This window comes from Prionailurus bengalensis, chromosome A3 (assembly GCF_016509475.1).
Source record: "Prionailurus bengalensis isolate Pbe53 chromosome A3, Fcat_Pben_1.1_paternal_pri, whole genome shotgun sequence".
Taxonomy (NCBI): domain Eukaryota; kingdom Metazoa; phylum Chordata; class Mammalia; order Carnivora; family Felidae; genus Prionailurus; species Prionailurus bengalensis.
Window position 1 is genome coordinate 117,301,881 of NC_057354.1, and position 21,445 is coordinate 117,323,325.

At 48.3% G+C, this 21,445-nt stretch overlaps 2 protein-coding genes across 3 annotated transcripts in view; one reads left to right on the forward strand and one right to left on the reverse strand.

Annotated features, from left to right (window-relative positions):
- Positions 1–552, reverse strand: part of CLIP4 (CAP-Gly domain containing linker protein family member 4) — an 82,106-nt gene extending 81,554 nt beyond the window's left edge. Inside the window, exon 1 of the mRNA XM_043604220.1 lies at positions 253–552. The gene's annotated coding sequence lies outside the window, so the exon portion shown is untranslated. The remainder of the gene's footprint in view (positions 1–252) is intronic.
- An 8,899-nt stretch (positions 553–9,451) lies between these two features.
- Positions 9,452–20,229, forward strand: PCARE (photoreceptor cilium actin regulator). 2 transcript variants are annotated; one of them, XM_043604224.1, is made up of 2 exons: positions 9,452–13,519; positions 18,631–20,229. In XM_043604224.1, the coding sequence occupies exons 1-2, from the start codon at positions 9,789–9,791 to the stop codon at positions 18,812–18,814; spliced, it is 3,915 nt and encodes a 1,304-aa protein (XP_043460159.1). In that variant the 5' UTR covers positions 9,452–9,788; the 3' UTR covers positions 18,815–20,229. The 2 variants fall into 2 exon arrangements, with proteins under 2 accessions (XP_043460159.1, XP_043460160.1); XM_043604225.1 differs by having other exon boundaries at positions 18,634–20,229.
- Positions 20,230–21,445: the final 1,216 nt, after the last annotated feature.

Genomic DNA, 21,445 nt, shown 5'->3' on the forward strand with positions numbered 1-21,445 from the left:
AGAGTAATGTATCAATATTGGCTCATCAATCGTAAAAAAAGCAAAAAAGGAGTGGATTGTGAAGCATTTTTAATACTCTATTCAGGTTTTTAGCACTGAACAGACTTTTGACTTCTGGTGTTATGGTGTTATTATATAGGAAAGGATACAGTTCTGTAAAATATGTCTAAATTGCCTCACAGCACATGTCCAACTACTGCAACCCATGTTAACTTGTTTAAAATAACAGTATACTTTGTTTAGGACGCTCACCTTTGCCTTTGCAGAAATGAAGTTTCATCGGAGGCGTTGGTGGGCATGAGATTCATTTTATAGTGAAACTTATCCGAACATGACACTATTCTTTCAATGTCACCCAGAAAAAAATTTTTTCAATATCTCATGGGTCTTCCTCAGCAAGAGCACAAATTGTTTAGAGTGTTGGTTGGGAGTCTATGAAAATAGGTGTTTTCATAATGGGCTCCCTTGGGCCCATAAGCAGATTCCAATTACAGAAAGCCAGGGTGGTGGTGGCCAGCTTAGACTTGACTCCCTGTGGTGGAGTCCTCCTTTGAGTGCAACAGCCTGCTTTTCAACAGACCAGCAAATACATAATAATGACATTGCCTGTGGTGCTATGGATACCAGATTTAAAGGGCCAGAAACCATAGTTAGGACTTTTAAGCTACCTCTTAGGCTGCTGGAAGCAATAGTGGAAGAAGAAAAATGGCTTCCAGAAGAAAAATGGCTTCCAGAAGAAAAATGGCCCGAAATAGGGCCTGGTCCTTCGTGCCATGGCAAGGAAGAAGCCTAGAAGCTGAGGAGACTCTCGCAAAGGGAAGCTGAGGAATCATTGCCTGGACTTACTTCTCCCTCCTCCAAGTCTCGGCCAGTGCATCTCTAGGGCTGGAGCACTAGGGATCCGTCTCCCAGAGTACTGGCAAGGGTGCAGAAGTGTGTAGAGTGGGGCACCTGGGAGACTCTGTAGGTTAAGCGTCCGACTGTGGCTCAGGTCATGACCTCATGGTTCACAAGTTCAAGCCTCTCATTGGCTCTCTGCTGTCAGCACAGAGCCTGCTTCGGATCCTCTGTCCCCTCCTCTCTCTGCCTCTCCCCAGCTTGCGCTCTCTCTCTCTCTCTCTCTCTCTCTCTCTCTCTCAAATAAATAAACATTAAAAAAAAAAAAAGAAGAAGTGTGTAGAGTGGATCTGGAGGAGGAAAACAGAAGGCATCCAGCATTACCTGCAATTTCCTATCTTCCCCCTTTTGGTCATAGGGTTATAACCTACACTCCAAAAAAGTTGTGTTTTGTTTTTTGTTTCTTGTTTTTTCCACCAACAAGTGTTGGTTCTGTCTCTGATATAAAGAGAACATACTGAACAGAGCTTTGAATGGATTTTGTCATGATTTCTGATGATAAGACATTGTACTGACCTTTTGGGCTGCAGCAACAGATGAAGTAATAACTTGGAAAAGCAGCCTATAGCTTCCGTGGTCTATTCTTGAGATTTTGCTGACACCTGGCTGCCTATAATTATTGGAACCAGTACAGATTTCACAGTCACTGACTCAAGTGTGCAAAAATGTAATTTTCTCTATTCTTCTATAATTGAGTGTAATTTCTGCCTTAAGCCTCCATTCTGCCTCAAAGCAGAGAAAATTTAATCTAGTCACTCTCAGATAAACTCATTCAAATTCAGTCATTTCTTAGTCAATTCAAGTTTATAATTCAGTCACAATTCAGTTTAAAACTCTCTCTCTTTTCACCCCTCTGCTTCTCTTCCCTGGAACTGATCTCAGCTCTCAAGAGCTTATCAGAGGAGCCCCCTTCTTGGTCTTCCTCTTTCCTATCCAGTAGATGACATGTGCTCCCTTGAGAGGTGACCTGAGCGATCTATGGGGCACAGGGGGTTCCCACTAGTTCTCTCTGTTGAAAGGGCAGGCAGCTCCATCCACCTGGGTCTCAGCCTCATCCTGGGCTAGCTGACCCCCTAGCTTTCTTTCTCTGGTAGATTTGTTCCACATGGAAGCCTTCAGGACATTGTAGGTGGTCTGTTTCTGTCAGTCTGACTGTGGGAGCCTGGGGTGAGCAAGTCTCCCATCCTTTTGTATGGAGACATGCCACACCAGCCTTCTCTTCTGGCCCTTCAAGGGCATATGAGGCTCTTCTCCCCAAAGCTTTCTGGCTTGTTATCTCCCAGCCTCAGGCTACGGCCCAGGAAAGGGGCTTGAGAACCTCTTCTCTCAGGAACCACCCCCATGAGGCCTTGAGATCAGAGTGGGCACAGAAGTGCCACACTCACACAGAACCCTGTGGCTTCTCTCTTCCTAACTCAGGAGGTATTCTTTAACTATGGAAAGAATTGGGGGGCAGGCGGCTGTTGTGTCTCCTCCAATCTCCTTGCAGATCTTTTCCATCTAATACCTGAGTGGAGGCTTTGAACTCTGAAGCTGGTGATTCATTGACTTGCTCTCCGGTGCTTCACAAAAGGGCTTCCCCAACGTGGCCATGAGGAAAGGGGCTAGAGATGCACTGAAGACATCTGATGAGTAAAAGGAGAGACAAAAGCACCTCCATCAACATTCCACATCCCAGTCTGCCACACCACATTCTGCTTTATTTCCATGTCCTATTTTACTTTGGGAGGCACAACTAACCATAATTAGATTAATTTTATTTCATGACTGAAGTTGGCTCAGAAGAAAATTCTCAACCAGACTGTTCTGAAAATTGGGGGGGGGGGAGTGGAATAGCTACTTGTTGAAATACATGTTTATGGCCACCCCCACTACCCCATCACTCCCAAGCCCCCAGCTCCCCATTTCTGAGGACTCATTTGGATATGTAAATTACTGGAGGATGGTGATTAACTTGCCTCTTTACTTAATAATCACATTTCTTCATATACTTTAAAGCTCATCTTTCACTTTAAAGTTCATAGTGGTCACTTACACATTTTCAAGTCACCCCATTAGTTTGCCATTTTGTGGCCCCAAAGAACTTAGTATCCTGTCAGCCAGTTCACTTCCATTTTAAGAATTCTTTAAAACATTAAAACCAGTCCCAGAAATTCTTGAGAGTCCCTAATTTGCATTATCCATCTTGAAATGTGTCCATCTCAAAGGTGTGCTTGAAATGTGTTAACTGTTTCAGAGCCAAACCTCCATCTAGCTAAGTCCTATCCCCCCATTTCACAGGAAACCGACACTTAAAAATAATAACTTCCTAAAAGAATAATAATACTGACAAATTCCCAATTACAAATTTGTCCAGGTGTTTCACAAGGTATAAATTTAACCTTTCTAAACATGACAACAAAGATAAAAATTATAAAGAGAAAGACCAAAGAGTTGGTTATGTGAAATGAAAACTTTTGTACTCCAAAAAATATCATAAAACTAAAAGGCAAAAGGAAAACTTAAAAAAAATACTGGCAACATGGCAACATATATGACCAATTAAAATACTAATATTCTGAAAATTAACAAAGCAAAGATATACACCCCAGTTTCTTTTTTTTTTAATTTTTTTTTCAACGTTTATTTATTTTTGGGACAGAGAGAGACAGAGCATGAACGGGGGAGGGGCAGAGAGAGAGGGAGACACAGAATCGGAATCAGGCTCCAGGCTCTGAGCCATCAGCCCAGAGCCCGACGCGGGGCTCCAACTCACGGACTGCGAGATCGTGACCTGGCTGAATTCGGACGCTTAACCGACTGCGCCACCCAGGCGCCCCAACACCCCAGTTTCTACAAATGAGCAAAGAATGTACAAGTAACCCTTGACAGAACATATGCAAGTGGCCAACAGAGCATATAGTTTTTAAAATACACAAACTCTCCAATAAATTCATGAATGCAAATTGAAAGGAGATGCCACTTTTACTCTTTAAAATCAGCAGGGTTTTTTAAAAGGACAATATCCAATGCTGGCAAGTTTACAATAATATAGATACATATTCACACTCCTGCTTGGAATGTAGACTGGTATATAGTCTTTCTTCCTAGAGAGTAATTTCACAATTTGTACCAAAAGTCTTCAAAATGTTTATATTCAGGGGGAGCATAACTCCCCCCTCCCTATGCGTGGCTGCCGATCATACTTCCAAAGAGTATAGTAGAGAAATGGGATAGGGAAACACCTTCACGGTGGAGCAGTCTTTCGTACACCGTATCAGCCAGGTGATCAAGGTCAATATCGCCAGTTGTAAATCATGTTGATAGTATGTACTCTTGATATGATGTAATAAAAATGGCACATTACCTCTATGATCTTCCTCTCAAAAATCCATAACACCAATCTAATCATGAGAAAAACGTCAGACAAATCCCAATTGACATCCAACAATTTGACCGGTACTCCTCAAAACTGTCAAGGTCACCAAAAACAAGGCAAGCCTGAGAAACTGTCATAGTCAAGAGGAGCCTAAGAACTCATGATGACTAAATGTAATGTGTTCTGGATGGAATCCTAAGACAGATAAGTGACATTAAGTAAAAACTAAGGAACTCTGAATAAAGTGTGGGCCTGAGCTAATAATTATGATTGATTCAATAATCGTAATAAATATACTACACTAATGTAAGATGTTGTTATAGGAGAAACTGTGTAAATGGGGAGTATATGGGAACTCTCACCTCAATTCTTCTGGAAACTTAAAACTATTCTAGAAAAATTAAGTCAATTAAATTATTTTAATGTTTACATTCTTTGACTAAGCAATTCCACATCCAGAATCTATCCTTAGGAAATAATCACAAATGTGATCAAAGATTTACCTACAAGGATAAGGATATTTCAGGGGCTCCTGGGTGGCTCAGTTGGTTGAGCATCTGACTCTTAATTTCAGCTCAAGTCATGATCCCAGTATTGTGGGATCAATCCCCACATCAGGCTTCATGCTGAGCGTGGAGCCTGCTTGGGATTCTTTCTCTCTCCTTCTCCGTCTCTCTCTCTCCCTCTACCCCTCTCACCTGCTCGCTCTCTCTCTCTCTCTCTCTCTCTCTTTCTCTCTCCATCTCTCTCTCAAATAGAAATAACCTAAATATGCAAAGAACTACAGCCTGAGAGTCAGCCAGACCTGAGGTGTAAGTCCCCATCTCATCACTTCCAAGATGTTTGTCTTTGCTAGGCATGGGCTTCTCAGACACACCCTGTACATTTGATCACCCTCTTCTCCATCTACCTACACCACAGGGCAGGTGTGTGGTTATGTCTATATGCATCTCTGTGATGGTATTCTCTCTGAGAAACACCTGCATGGAGGAAGAAGAGTTAGCAAATTCAAAATTGTGCTGTGATTTTTACCTAGGGACTCTGCTATTTATCTTTCTCTTTTTTTTCAACGTTTATTTATTTTTTTGGGACAGAGAGAGACAGAGCATGAACGGGGGAGGGGCAGAGAGAGAGGGAGACACAGAATCGGAAACAGGCTCCAGGCTCCGAGCCATCAGCCCAGAGCCCGATGCGGGGCTCAAACTCACGGACCGCAAGATCGTGAGATCGTGACCTGGCTGAAGTCGGACGCTTAACCGACTGCGCCATCCAGGCGCCCCTATCTTTCTCTTAAAGTAAGAGGTTATTGACTTGATTATATACAACACAGTTTTTCCCGTTAAGTGCTTTGAAACAGAGTAACGCGGAAAATGTTTATAATGTGGTTTTAGTGAATGAAGATAATATAATGGCATGTACAATACGATTAGCAGCTGTGCAAAGTATATATACAGGTAGAAGAAAAGAGGGGAAGGTAATAAGCAAAAATAAAAATTACAATGCTTGTGAAATGCAAGCATGCTTATGAAATGAGAACATTTTGGCTGAAATCAACATCTCTTACTTTAAAATGTCTCTAAGAATAGAAGTCCGACACTGTCTTCCTCTGGTAGCAACTTTAATCAGAAGTTAATATGAAGTTATTTTATATATTTAATTCCCTGCCCCCAGCCAGCACTCTGGCTAGCTAGCATCCTAGGAGGTGAACCAGCTGAGGGACAGAGACCCGGAGTCTGGGCAGAGTTCAGAGGTGGTGGAACATGGGATTTCCTGTGGGATCTAGAATTTAGAGGTAGGGGTTATCTGAAAGTCCCCACCCAGGGACAAAATTAAAATCAGTGACCATCCAGCCAAGTCATCAATCCAAAGGAACAGTCAGAGACAGAGAAGGTTTGGAAGGGCAGCCTGGAGGACTTCTTTGGGCCACATAGCAAATCTGAAGTTACCTGTTGTCAACTCCTGCAAGCCTCCTCCTGGGGGCCAGAATCTGAGCATATGACTGAAAAGTCCAACATGAGATGAACCACCAATCCCAAGTGGAGCTTGAAATGCAGATATCTCATCCAAAAAAATGTAGTAGGAATAACACCGGCTTTGGAACCAGAGAGACCAGGGTCCAAATCCCACATCAGCTATATGCTAATTATAGGGATTGAACAAATAATCTAAACTTTTTCAGCCTCTGTTTCCTCATTTGGAAACATAGGTGTGGCTGAAGAGACTCCTTGGCCACCAAAAATTGGGGCTCCCCTTCCATGGTAAAGAGATGTCGCTGAAAAGTATAGTTGTTCTGCCAGGGACTGATTACATTGCTTTGCATGTTATGGAACTTTATATAAACAGAACCATGCTGCACACACTCCTTTATGTCTGGCTTCTTTCACTCAGCATAATAATTTTTAAAGTTATATTGTTACCTGTTTCAATAGGTTGTTCCTTTTATGGCTGGGAAGGACTCCATTGTACAATTATGCCCGATTTATTTATTTCTCTATTGACAGATTTTTGGATTATTTCCAACTTGAGGTTATTATGAGTAAAGCTAATAGGAATATTCTTGTACTGGTCCCTTTTGAGGACCTATGCATCCAATACTCCTGGGTAAATTCTTAGGAGTGGAATTTATGGGTCATAAAGTGGGTATATGTTTAACTGTGAAACAATTTTCCAGAGTAGGTGGGTCATCTTACATTTCTACTCAAATTACTCAACAGTATTCAAAGTAATTTTTTTTTCATTTAAAGCAAATGCAATTGAAAAGAAAGAAAAACAAAATTAGTCTTAATGAAAAATGAGTGGCAATGAATAAAGAACTTCTTCAATTATTTGGAATAGTCAAGAAAACCATTCTACAAGGTACAGAGCTATCTGACAGCTGACCCTGCAGGCAAATACTTTTATTTTGGTCATTGGTTTGGAAATAATTTTAGCCACTTAGATCAAAGGTTTTCATAAAGATGATTTGACCAGGGCCCCAAATCCCGAGAGGAGAAGAATGAAGAATGTACACGAAGAACCCTTCAGATGAGCTTTCCACTCTGTTAAATGGAAGAAAGAAGAATTTTCCCACATGGCATACTTGTTTACTGAGCCAGCCCAGTGCTGTGACAAATGAAACAACTTCTTGATGCCTAACACAGCTCGCCCCCAGGCACTGAGTCACAGCTTTGTGTTTCCCTTGAGTTCTGCAGCAAACAAACAGATCAGATAACTTTATTAATTACGCACCTTGGGGCCCAGGGCCGTGACAGGCTCAGGCTCCACCAGCAGCCCCGGTAGTCCGTTTCCAGCCTGCTCACGGCACAGGAGGTGTTTACACGTGCCTTCTGGTTCCGAAAGCATCCTGACACCCATGGTAGTGTTTTCACTGGCTGTATGGGGCTCTATAAGAAAAAATGAAAACTGTAAAGCCAGAATATCAACTCCAATCTCAGCAACTGTAGGAGATGCTCAATGCCATCTTTTTTTTTCTCTATTAGGAAAATACAAAATTGGCCATGAGCAAAATGTCCAGAAATGAGAAATGGTTAAATAAAAGGCCCTCTTCCTATTGCAGATGGTGGGAATTGTGCATTTAAGAGCAGGGAAACGACACAATGAGGCCTTGGGAAAATCCTGAGGTGGCAGTGTGCTGAGCAAAGGGCCATTCTGCACACACAGAATGGCCAAAAACCCAGATGTGGGGGCCGGAAGCCTACCAGTAGGCAGTTATTTCCAGATGATTCAGGAAAGGATTGGGACTTGGTCCTGGACAAATTAATGAATTTTCTTATGACTTTTATTTTCATAAGTGGGTAAGATGCCAGGGGAAAAGGAGTAAGGAATCCTTGTTCTTTTCTTTCTTTCTTTCTTTTGTTCTTTTTTCTTTCCTTCTTTCTTTCTTTCTTTTGTTCTTTCTTCTTTTTCCTTTCTTTTGTTCTTTCTTTCTTTCTTTCTTTTGTTCTTTCTTTTTTCTTTCTTTCTTTTGTTCTTTCTTTCTTTCTTTCTTTGTTCTTTTTTCTTTCCTTCTTTCTTTCTTTCTTTTGTTCTTTCTTCTTTTTTCTTTCTTTCTTTCTTTTGTTCTTTCTTTCTTCTCTTTCTTTCTTTCTTTTTCTTTCTTTTTCTTTCTTTCCTTCCCTCATTTTCTTCCGTCCTTCCTTCTCTTTCTTTCTCTCTTTCTTTCTTTCTTTACCTCTTTCTTTCTTTCTAATTTACCACTGGCCAGGCGCTGCACCAAGCACTTATAAAGCATTAACTGACTTAATGCCTACAACACCTCCACAAAGTAGGTACCATTATCCCCATTCCAAAGATGAGCTCTGTCTCAAGGAAGTTAATTAAGTTTGGAAGCTTCCCCAGCTGAAAGGAGCAGGATTTAAACCCAAGCCTCAAGCCTCTCTACTTGCTCTAGACTACTGACGGTTTTAAAAAGTTCAAGAGGAGTTTTAAGATGGGCGGCTGCTACCCTTCACTATGGACAAGAGCTCCATATTAAGACTGCCTAGAAGCTGTGCTTAAAAAGGAAAAGATACTTTTCCCTTATGTTCTACTCCTAATGACCAAATCGCTCCCCACTGCCCAGGGCTGGCTCATTTTCCTATGAGAAAGATTTAATTAAAAGCCTCTTTCTTTGACAGCATTACCTCCTGGAGCCCCTCTGCTCCATGGGGACCAGCCTTGAGCTCTATATGGCAGCGCGTTTCTCTGCTTTCCCCTCCAAATCGGGGAAGCCTTCTTCCCTGCTATCAGACTCACTTTTCCAGTGTAAAGGAAAGCCACCTTGCCTTCTTTATTCACTGTCTTATTTACAGAAGTTCTCTAGCACTAGAGCCGTGGTATTTTTATAAGCCACACGAACAACAATGTATTGCCTCAATTACTGTCTATTGTGTGTTTTGGGGTCTCCTTGATAATAGCAGGCTGGATGGAGCACACTCCGCTGCCTTGCCCTTATTAAACTGTGAAGGTCACTTCTCTGCCAGGATCTGTAGCTGGCGAGCCCTCCCTTCTCTTCCACAAATGTGTCTCTTCCAGAGCTTTTTGCAATTATGGCTCATTTCTCTAGGTTTCATATGGCAGGCGTCTGAACAGAATTAAAAGCATAAGCACGTGCAAAAATAATCCGCTTCCCAAGATAGCAAATGCTGAGAAGTTCTATATTAGAACACACTGGGAGTGCTGACTGGCTAGGGCATGATTAACCTAATAGGCTTAAAGTTCCACTTGCCATGCACATCTGTCAGGACCGGGGCTGAAGCAGGCCCATAATCCCTGAGACTGGGGTCCTTCAGAATTGCCCTGTTGCTCACTAACAGCAGAGGGTTCAAGATTAGAACAACAAGACAACAGGCACCACCACCTCTTCATGGTGGGGCCAAGGGACTAAAGAAAACTGATTCCAAGGACCCGGCACCATGGACTTCAGAGGATTCTGGCCTGGAAATTGCCCGGACAGATTAGTAAGGCTCGCTTTTGTTCCTCCTATTTCAAATTTGATTCTCTGCAAACTGTGAAGAGTGTTGGGGGGGCAGGGAGATGACTACAAGCTGAAATCATGGGGTGCACACCTTCCCACAATGACCTTGTTAATAGCGTCGCTAAGAGTGGCATCCAGTTTTTTAAAAAGCCCAAAGCAATTTTGCCGGGACGTCAGGGGGGCAGTGAAAGATGCTCTACCCCTTCGCTGCTTCCCACCTCCACCTGCTATGACTCTGGGGGAGGCTTGTCCCAGGGACAGAGGCTGGCACAGGAGCAGCCAAGTTCCCAGACCCAAAGCTCGGCTGAAGGTCTTTGTCCGCTCCCAAGAGATCCCACTGCAGGCAAAGGGAAAGATATGGAAGGACTGCCCCCCAAAGCCAAAACCTCCCAATCCCACCTGGGCAAATCACAAAGCCGCACGGCTAAGGACATTCCGTCCAAGACACAGAGCTCCCATGGGTCACCAGGGGCAGCCTCCTCTGGGGAAGCCAGTGAAGAAAGTAACACCCAGGAAAGGATGCTGAGATGCCACACATGTGGCCAACAGGGCCATTGCTGCCAAAACAGCATTCCTGCTCACGAGCCTCAGGGCAAAGTGGACTTCCCCGAGCCCCTGGTGAAAGCGCACCAGCATGCCTATACCTACCTCCACTCTAGCCTCTCCAAATATGAAGCAATTCTGTGCATCACCCATCAGGCCACCCAGACCCAAGAGCTGCTCCAGCCCATGGTCAGCTTCCTGCTGCTGTGCTTTGATGAGGTCAACCGGCTCTTGGGGGAGATCTCCAAGGATGGAGAAGTGCTCCTCCAAGAAGTTAGGGAGGACCTGGCATGGCCATTGAGGAAAGGAGAGCCCCAGGAGCAGCCGGACCTCCTACCACAGCTTCTGCAGCACACAGTCAGCAAGTTGCTGGTGCTCAGGGGCATGGTGGCCTCACTCACCGGCAGCTTCCTGGAGAGCTCCAGCAGTTACCTCCATGCCACCGCGAGCCACGTGGGAAAGAAGCTGAGCACAAAGAGGGGTGTGGATGAATGTCTCCTGCGGGCTCTGGGGCAACTGGAGAGCTTGGTGAGTGGCCACAGCGACCCTGGGATGCAGGGTCTGCCCTTGTGCTCCGAGGACAGTGGCATCGGTGCTGACAATGAGTCTGTGCAGCTGGCCGACAAGCTGGGCAAGCAAGCCAGCTGGGACTCAGTGCCGGAGCCCGCGGAATGGAAACCAGCGTTTCCAGCCACAGCGGAAGCCAGGCTCTCGGGACACACCTGGCAGCAAAGTCCTTTCCAGATGGGTTCAGACCGACCCCAGGACTGCCCGCTCTCGAGACCTTCTACGGCAAAGGTTCAGCCAGAGGCACAGGGTGGGGCCAGTGGCCCATGCCCCTCCAGCACGGGCCCAAGAAACACTACCTCCAGCCCCCTGGGGATGGCCAAAAGCACTTGGTGTGACTCCCTTGGGATTGGGATCTCCAGGGAAACACGTTTTTCTAAAGGCCCCAGGTTGATGGGCACATCTTCCCTCAGTGAAGGTGAGGACAGTAGCCCAGAGGAGGAGGAAGACCAAGCGAGCAGCATGAGTCCCTGTGCATGGCGGGAAAATTCTTCCCAACCAAGGCCACGGTCTTCACCTGGTAGCCCGGAAAGCCTGTTTCAGCCACACTCCAGGAGGCTTAGGAGCCCCCAAGCCCAGGAAATGATTCTGAAGATGAAGGAAGCAATCAGCGAAAGGATCAAGTTTGTCCCTGTGCCCTCGGGGCCCCAGGACTGGCCTGAGGAGGAGGACAGGAGGACGGCGGTCCCACCAAGACCCAGCACAGCCAGTGGCAGCAGGAGGGCCCCTGTGAGGCAGAGGAGGTCCCAGTCAGAGGGCTGTCTGAAGAGCCAGGCTGAGGACCCCACCCTCCAGGAGCTGCGGAGGGTCCAGAGAGACCTCAGCCAGAGGCTGGAGGCATTTTACGCCCTGGGCGCACGACAGCAGGGGCAGAGCGCGGGGCAGGTCCCGCAGCCCAGAGCAGCGGCTCTGAGGCCCGACAACTGCAGGGTCACCCCGAGTAACACCATCAGCAAGCTGAAGGCCTCTCTCACCAAGAACTTCAGCATTTTGCCAAGTCAGGACAAAAGCATATTGCAGAAATGCGGTCCCCGCCCTGAGAGTGAACAGCCCTGGTGGCGGAGAGCTGAGGGGCTTCCGGTGGCCATTGCGTCGGGTGAGAGGGCCAGTGAGGCTCCAGGAGCCATGGACTGGAATGTCAGGGGCTGCCCCACCAGAACATCGGTCAAGAAACTCATTGAAACTTTCAGTCCCACTAAGAGTCTGAGAACACTGGGGGATTCCAAGGACTCTGGGCCAAACCCCTGCCTCAGGAAATGGGGGGTCCCCATCATGCCTCCCAGATTTCCCATTTACAGGGGGCTTGCCCCTTTGTATCCAAAGCCACAAATTTCTCCAGCAGCAAGCAGAGACCCCCTCCAGGTGGGGCCAGACTGGAGGCCCCCACCTCCTATTTTTCCCCCTGTGCTCACAGCAGAAGCATCCAAGAGTGAGGATCTCAATTTCAACTGTGAAACAGAGGAGGACCCAGAGCATCTCCCTCCACCACCTCTGGAAGTCCTGATGGACAAATCCTTCACCTCTCTGGAGCCCCCAGAAAGCAGCAAGCCAGCAGGGAGCTCCTCCAAGGAGACCCATGTGCCAGGGCCGGGAGGGGCTGACCCTGCCCGGAGAACGTGGGCTTCCCCAAAGCTAAGAGCCTCCATGAGCCCCACTGACCTGCTACCCAGCAGGAGCACGACTGCCCCCACCAGGCCCCACAGCACAGGGCCAGGTGGCAGCAAGAGTGGCTGCGGCACCAAAAAGCTCACCTGGGACCTTAACCACCTGCCAGCAACCAGCAGAAACCCAGAGGTGGAGGGCAGCGGGGCTCCAAGTCAGGCACCTGCAGACAAGGCTGCCAGCCTGCCCAAGCATCCCCAGAAGGCCATCCCCTGGCACCACTCCAGCCACACATCTGGGCACAACAGGACCTTGGGACCCAGCCTGGCCAGGCCACCCCGGGGGCCACATTCTCCTGAGGCCCCAAGACCGAGCCAGGAGAGAAGCGCCCTGCTGGTCAGGAAGGCCTCTCCCTCAAGGGGATACTGGACACCCCGAGCAGTCAGGAGGCAGCCCTCCTCTCATAGACCTGCCCGGCCAAGTGCTCCTTCTGTGCATGGCTTCTCCAGCCCACCTGTCAGCCCTCCGGTGAGCCCCAAGGTGCTAAGCCCCCCAACAACGAAGAAAGGAGCTTCCCCAGCAACACGGCAGCACAAGCCGCCCAGCCCTCCCCCCGCGAGCCCACCCACACGTCACAAGGCCTCCAGCCCCCCCACCCAGCACACAGAAGCAAGTTCCCCTTCCTCTGGCGCCTCCCCATCCCCCCCAGTGTCCCCTACTGAGGGACAGGAAACAAGAGGTTCTGAGAACAATCGGGCAGCCACAGCCAAAGTGTCTGGGAACACGTGTTCCATATTCTGTCCAGCCACCTCCTCTCTGTTTGAAGCTGCGCTGCCACCTTCGACCGCCCACCCGCTCACCCCACCATCGCTGCCACCTGAAGCCGGGGGCCCTCATGGGACCCCCGCAGGATGCTGGAGGAGCAGCTCAGGGCCACGGCTGAGGGCGGGCTCACAGCGGGGCATGGCCCTGTGTGCCCTCAACCCTCAGCCTTTCGTCAGGAGGACAGCTTCTGACCGCCGGCCAGGTCTCCGCCTCCCGCTGCCTGTCCCCGGTGCCACCAGCAACGCTTGTGAATCCCCACTCAGCAGGAGCAGGTAAGGAAGGTCGTGGGCCCCGGCCCTGTGGTAATCAGAGTAGAGCCTTGGGTCCTTGGGATCATCTGGGTCAGTAGTTTTCCAACTGTGCTCCAAGGGAAGAGGCAGTTGGAAAAAGGGGCTGGGGGATATCCAGCCTCCTGCCACCCACCCCTTCCTCGAGCAGCTGTGCCTTCATCTGTCACTCATTTCAAGTTCCCAAGAAAGATTTTAATTGAAAGAAGTTCTGCTGTGTGAAAAATACAGTTTAGGGGCGGCTGGGTGGCTCAGTCGGTTAAGCGTCCGACTTCGGTTCAGGTCATGATCTCACGGTTCATGGGTTTAGGCCCCGCATCCAGTTCAGAGCCTGGAGTCTGCCTCAGATATTCTTTCTTTCTCTCTCTCTCTCTCTCTCTCTCTCTCTCTCTCTCTTTCTCTCTCTCCCTCCCTCCCTCCTCTGCTCATGCTCTGTCTCTGTCTCAAAAATAAATAATAAACATTAAAAAACATTTAACAAAAAAAATTTAAATAATCACATTAATCCAAGCACACACACACACCCTTTATTTTGCACTTAGGGAAACGTAGATGAAGTGACTTCCTATGCCCCTACACCCTCCATTGAAACACTGTCACCCTGTCTGGAACCAGCGTCCTCATTACTGTAGTTTCTAGTTTACTAAAGTAGACCAATATCTATGTGGGAGGCCCTCAAACTTCCTTGTCCTGGGACCCCTTTAAACTCTCAAGAATTAGAGAGACCCCAAAAGAACCTTCATGTAGGTGGGCCGTATCTATCACTTTTTACTGTATTATAAATTAAAATTGAGAAATGTTTAAAATGTTTATGAATTCATTTTTAAATGACCCCATTATATGTTAACATAAAAAGTAGGTATATTTTCTACAAAAAAAAATGTTTTTGAGCAAAAAGGGTGGCATTGTCTTATATTTTTGCAAATCCCTTCATGTCTGGCCTCACGGAAAGATGGTGGAATTCTCAAATCTGCTTCTGCAGTCCATCTGGTGTGATATGACACGTCATGTAGACTGGAAAACTCCACTCTACATTCACGGAAGAATGAGTGGAAAAGGCAAATAACATCTTGATATTATTATGAAAATAGTTTTGACCTCAGAGATTCCCCCCCTCAAAACTGTCTCAGAGATACCCAGGGGACATGCCTTGAGATAGCTCGTCCTGGATGTGTGCGATAGAAATGTTTGGCTTCCCCACGCCCCCAAAAGCCTGCCTCCACTTCTCCTCTGTTCTAGCCTCACCTCTACCTCCCCGTTCAGAGGTGTGTGGGGCAAGAGCAAGACTCTTCATGGGCGCTGAGTACCAGAACCGGGTGGAAGGACTGCCATCTCTACCCTCAGCAGACTGAGTTCATGTGTGCTTTTCCGGTGAGGGCAGCTGGCTTCCATGTCATTGGCCCGGCCATGTGGGCAGGCCTGGGCACGAGGCTGCGACGGGCCATGAGTCACACTGCACCACTACCTGCACACAGAAGGAAAGGCACATATGCCCAAGCGGACGGAGTGCATGGGGCCATGCATCTTTTCCAGAATGTGGCACGGGAAGGAATCTGTCTATCTGAGACCTATTAGAGAAGAACTCTTATCAATGTGTCTTGATATCAGATCGGACGAAGCTCAACCAGCACGGTCCTTTCTATCTCCAAAACGCCCACCGCTGCGTCAATCAGCAGTGTATTTCTGCCAGAGTGATGCGCGTTACAGACTTCACAATCTGTTGAGGCATGAATGGTAATTTTTTACAAAGTCCTCGGCAGTCAATTTTAAATAAAGATGTTATCTAGGGAAAGTTGTGCATTATTATAGTTATATAAACTTCCCCAGCCACTTGAAAGAAATGAAATATTGATTATTTTTGCAAGAATCTTAATGTAATACTGCTCTTTTCTTAAATCTAAAATGAGCTTCCTACAGCACGGTGCTTTTCATCTAAGAACCTCTATAAATGTTAATGCATCACTCCTCACTCTAGCCACTTATTCAGATATTACATTTCTAAAACTGTGCCCTTCAGGAGAAGAGCTTGAGAGAACAGGGACAATAAAATGGCATTAATTAAAAACACTAACATTTTAAAACAGCAGGAGCAATACTAAAGTAACATAAAATTGTTCAAGAAGAAAATAATGCCCTTCTCTCAGGCTTCTCCTCGGAATAGGGCAGGCTAAAAGGTTGTTTTATGTCCTGAATCTCAATACTTGGGGAGATGGGGTGGTGGGGGCGGAGAGAAGGGCTTGCAGCTTGAAAGAAAGGAGGATCCGTGAACAGGCACCTTCCCAAGGTCGCGTGGAAGGTCACAATAATGGCTCACACTCCTTCCCCTGCCTCCTGCTAAGACCACACCTCTCAGCCCCTCCAAACTGTGAACCTATGAGCACGTGGTGGATGTGATGGGAAAATGCTCATTCCCCAGTCCCTCCACACCTCCGTCCCTGTCAAGTTGGCATCTGGGAGGAGAAGTACTCCAGCTATAAAAGCACTGAGTGGTTTCACCCTCTGCAGCTGCCTTTGTTCCTGCCCTTCAGCATATGGGAAACCATACCGAGGAACTAGGCATAATTTCCCAAGATCGCGCAACTAGCCAACAAGCCAGCCCCAGAGAGCCTGAAAGACTCAGGACGGGCTGTTTCCGCAAGCAGGGACTGGCAGGGATGAACCACACCCCACACATCTTGCAGCAGAGGCAGGCGTGCAGGATAAACTGGCCTGCATCCGGCATTGACCTGCTTCTCGTCATCCAGTCCGGGCACAAGCCCCTCTTATAGAAAAAATTATGATGTTTATCCTCCCAATCTTGGGGCCCAGGGGGTTGGGAACAGTCCTTGGAGGCTTACCCAGGAAGCTCCGTTACTGAGCTCCAACTGTTATTTATGTTTTGAATCCCCTGGTGGGGGTGCTGTCTCTAGGTCCTAGCCTGCTGGGGCATTGTGAGTGTTCAAGAAGGGTTCAGGCTTTCTCCCCTAAATGCAGTGCTTTTCGTCTCTGCTTGGACTGGACCACCCCCAGCAGGGGCTCTCTGCAACTTAAACCCCCCGACCCTATTTCCTGGATCAGGCTACCTACCAACTGACCAGCGGGGCAGTGGCTGGGCAGCCTGCCTCCCCAGCTGTCCTGGGACCAGGTAGAACCACAGCTATGTTGTGGCAACCAGGAAAATCTGCCTCCTAGCCTGAGCCTCACACAGATGTGGAACCTGGTTGGGGTTGGGGAAGACGCAGTTCTAGGACAAAGTCATTTGTCACCTCCACCGACACTACCCGCCACAGCCTATCTCCGGGAAAGCCCCTCCCATTCTTGCCAGCTACCCCATCGGGGAGCAGCAAAGGGTCATGGATGAAGTGCATCCTACATCTGGCTTCCCCTGCTCCAGAAGAGGCACCGGGAGAAGTCAGTAAGATGGGAGCTGGTCCTGCACACAAAATCACACTTGGTCAGGCAGGGACCGGTCATGGGGCCAGAGGCCAACCTGGATGCGGTTGGCTCTGCAGAACACAGTGGGACTCTCACTACCGAAAAATCACATTGGTGCCAATCTTAGTGCCCACTCCACCCCACCCCACATTCCTGCCACCTTGATCCCATTAGGATCCAAACTCAGACTTGCCCTCCACTGGTTTGACATCTCATGTAAGCCTAAACACATAGAGCTAAACATGCTGTGTAATGAAGCTCCTGGAAGAGTCAAGAACCTGCTGTCACGGGCAGAGAGAAAGACCTTCTGGTCTGTGCATGTGAGGAGCTGGGTCCAGTCCTGAACCTGAGGTGACTGATTGAGGGACTTTGGCCCTCAGGTGCCTACCTGTCATATGACAGGGTGGTCCCTAGTATCCCTTCTAGGTAAGACTTCTCGTTCATGCTACAAAGTGGCAGCACCAGAATGACAGCTGGCCATTTATTGAGTACTTATCATGTGCTGGTTAATATGCTACGACTATATCACACTTTATCCAATACTGATACCTTTGAGTGCCCTATGAGATGGGTACTGTTATTATCTCCATTTTACAAAGAAGAGAACTGGGAATCAGAGAGATTAATATGCTACAGGGCACACTGCTAGTAAGTGCAGGAATTGAACCCAAACAGCCAGACTCCAACCTCCAAGCAGTAACTACGAGGTTAGCCCGCCAGCACACAGCCAGTGCAACTTTCCGAGCCAGTCCCCTTTCTTTAAAAAACAATTTGTTTAATGTTTATTTATTTTTGAGAAAGACAGACAGACAGACTGTGAGCAGAGGAGAGGCAGAGAGAGAGGGAGGCACAGAATCCAAAGCAGACTCCAGGCTCTGAGCTGTCAGCACAGAGCTGGACGCGGGGCTTAAACTCACGAACCATGAGATCATGACCTGAGCTGAAGTCAGACGCTTAACCGACTGAGCCTCCCAGGTGCCCCTGAGCCAGTCCCCTTTCCAGCCCAAGCTTGCTCCATGCTGGTGATCATTCTCCATTCTGCACTCCCAGTGCACACTGGCTGTCCCTCTCCACCCAGACCCCCTGTCACTGTGTCATTCAGTGGCTGGAAAGCTCTATTCTAGCCAGAGGCCAGGCCTGGGCCAAGCACTTTCCATTTTACTCCATTCAGGAAAAGGGTGGCAGCTGAGTGAAGCAGGGTGTGGTGAGTTTTTTGGTTGTTTTTTTTTTTTTTTTTTAGTTTTTTTTGGTTTTTTTTTTTTTGCTGTTATTGTTGGCGTTGTTTTCAATTCAACGAGCTAAGCCTAACCCTTTATTAAACAAGAAGTGCTTTAAAAACAAAAACAAAATAAAGGCCCAGCTCCCAGAGTTCCCGAGGGAGCTGCTTTGTTCAGAGCAGCAGGATCCTGGGCATCAGAAGAACAGGACTCAACCTGTCAGCACAGACACCAGGGGCTGGGTTCCCACGGTGCCCTACCACAGCAGGTGCACACAGGACAGCACCAGCCAAGCAAACCTGATGCAGGAGGGCAGAGGTCTGACAACAAGGGGCCACAGGCCTGTGGGAGAGAGAGACAGAAGGACAGAGAGAGGCAGAATAGGGATTGAGGCAGGGGCGGGGGGGGCAGGTTGCAGAAGGAACAACAGAGGAGTTCTTGATCTACATTTGTCCTTTTTCCCAGCAGCAGCAGTGAGGAGAGCCCCAAAAAGGACACTGAGCCATGGAGCAGCCCCTGTGCCCCGGAACTAAAGGGTTCTGGCTTGGATGCATCTCCCCCAGAGCTCTGCGTGTTGGGCCACGGGCTGCAGCGGGAGGCCAGAGCCAGCCGTGCCCAGGACAAGCCTCAAGAGAAGGAAGTAGCCTGACAAGCCAACCAACAGGGTCACACTGATGCCAGTCATCCCAGAAGGAGATGGGTGACAGCCAAGCAGCAGACTGCCCCACAGATGGTGGACCAACCAAACTCCTATTGAGGTGTCCTAGAAGGATCTGGAAAGTACACTGCCCAGAGGGTCTGCTAAATTCTAAACATTCGCCACTTTCAGTCCCAGATTCTGGTTTGCCTTGGGGCTCAAAAGTTAACTATAACTTTAGACCCCCACAAAGACACTCTTCAATCCTTCAAGTACTGCCTTAACTCAGGGGGGAAATGTATTTATCACACGCTCCATGGGACGGGGTCTTACCTGGGTTAGTTTCATGGAATCAATTAATCCTCACAACAAAGAAGGAAGCAGATAGCATTCTCCCTATTTGCAGATAAAGAAAACCAAAGTGCCCCTCCAGCCCCACCCCCACGGTGTCTTGCCTGAGGTCACATAGCTAGGAAGAGAATACAGCAAAAATCAAACAGGTGTGCCTGGCACCAGAATCTCTTTGCTTTTCGTTCCATTTCATTGCCCATGACTATTCCATTATTCCATCTGCCCAAAGCATGTCTAGTTGTACAAAGGGTTGGAAAGTTTGGGTGTTTGTTTGTTTTTTTAAAGATTAAACAGTGGCACAGCATTCGAGTCACCACTGAGGGCTTTGTTTGGAAACCGATTGCTTCAGAGATAGGAAGACCAAGGTGGAATTAAGACACACACCCTTCTCTCCTCCTCCCAAGCACAGACCCAAAGCCCTCAACACAAAGCTCCCAGCCCACTTGAGCTGAGCGGCCTCAGATTGTGTCTCAGAGGAGTGTCTCACATGCTCTGCCCTACGCATCCACATGCCTCTCAAGCTGGGTGGGTGCAACCAAGCCTTGCAAACACACAGCCTGTTCTCTGTGCCCCAAAGGGGCTGGGGTTCCAGAGGGTGCACACACGCACGCTCGCGCACGCACGCCAGTCTCCCCCAGGGGCTTCTTGGCCAACGTTATTCATCTGCAAATCATCTGCACAACTTCTGCTGGATCTGAGATGGAAACGAAGAACGACTGGTCATGCCAAAACCCTGCCTCTGCCCATGCGCTAGATATCTGCTGCAGATCTGGAATTTTTCCATCGGTGGCTGTAGAGGGCTTTCTATTTAGAAAAGAATTTGCCATAATTGGGTGATTCAGTGCAGGCTCAGTGGATTGTCTAAAGACAAGAATTCTCGCCCACGGGGTACAGCTAAGGGGCAATCCTTCAGATCCGCTGCAAAGCCGATTTTTTAAGTTTGGGAAAATTATAGACTTCAAGTCCTTTCTTGTTGAAATAGATCATGACTCAAGAACGTGTTAAACTGGGCCCTGGGGCTACAGCTACCTCCCCCAGGGACAGGCCGTGACTCCAAGTAAACGAATTCATCTTGACTTGTCCAGTTATTAAAATAGGGATGATGAGGATAATCTCTTCAAAGGCACCCAAGGATTAGTTGATTAAACCACCAAGAGGGGCCACAACCCACCCCTCTATTGGGAAATGCCTGTGCACACCCAGCTAGATGCTCACGCCTGCTGGGTATCTGTGCTGTCAAAGCAGAGCTCAGGCAGGGGCAGGGCTGGTTGTGGGCAGGGCTACGTGCAGGGTGAGTGGGTGGGTGGACCTGGGGAACCGCGTGGGCCACAGGAAATGGGAGGGCGTGTAAGTGTGTGAGAGCAGCCAGGTTTAAGAAACTTCCCTGCTACAGAGTTGGCCACTCTCCTTACCTGGGCAGGCCAGGCGCAGGGGGACCGAGGGTGTGGGCCCTGAGTAGGCTGGGCACCGGCCTGAGTGCAGGGGAAGCAAGCTGGGCGGGATATGCAGCTCACTGGTAAACAGCTTCAGGGAGGGACTGTCAGAAAGCGCACCCTGCCCTGGGCTGGGGTTGAGGGGCAGACTTCCAGGGGGCTGAAGAAACACAGCAGAAACTGAAACGAAGGGAGACTGGACAGGGACCCCATCAATGAAATTGTGATACAATGTAGGAGTGTAATCACAGAGACGATAAAAAGTCTAGTTCCTGGAACCATGACAGGAAGTGGGAGTCACATCCACAGGAGGAGGAAGTGAGGCCAAGCTCTCTCTTAAAGGGCCGCCTCTTAGAGGTTTGGGTTCGTTTGAGTCTGTAGGTGGGGGCCAAGTGCACCCAGCTGCAGCAATGAAAGCTAGGTGTGGGTGGCTGGTAGAAAGGTCTGGAATGAACCTCCATGAGTGTGCCTGGCAGGAGGCTCTCTGAGAGAGCCTGCCCCCTCCCCCAAGCAGCAGCTGACACTCACCCTTCCTATGTGGAGGCAGCAATGGAGGAGTACTGGGCTTCTAGGATTCCTGCTGTCAGCCCTGGAGCAGTTCAGGACTCCTCTTCATCCCTCCACATTTACAGAGCACCTGCTTGTACCAGGACAATGCCAGGCTCCTGTCACATATCCCCATACGTGATGTAGTGAGAGGCCGCCAGGCCCAGGTAGCATAGACAATTAGTTGGCATAGACCATTGTGTTGGCCCAGGACCCAAAGGCTTCAAGAATCCCAAGTCAGCTTTCCCTGTGGTAAGGGGAGGGGTTGTCAATGCCAAGCGGCTGGGAGGCAATAAAGGTCAAAGGTGAAGCA

Bases quoted from the DNA above. Each gene is read 5' to 3' on its own strand.
- PCARE (XM_043604224.1), top strand. From the start codon at position 9,789: ATGGGGTGCACACCTTCCCACAATGACCTTGTTAATAGCGTCGCTAAG. The intron at 13,520-18,630 runs GTAAGGAAGGTC...CCTTTTTCCCAG, and splicing joins TCCCCACTCAGCAGGAGCAG to CAGCAGCAGTGAGGAGAGCC.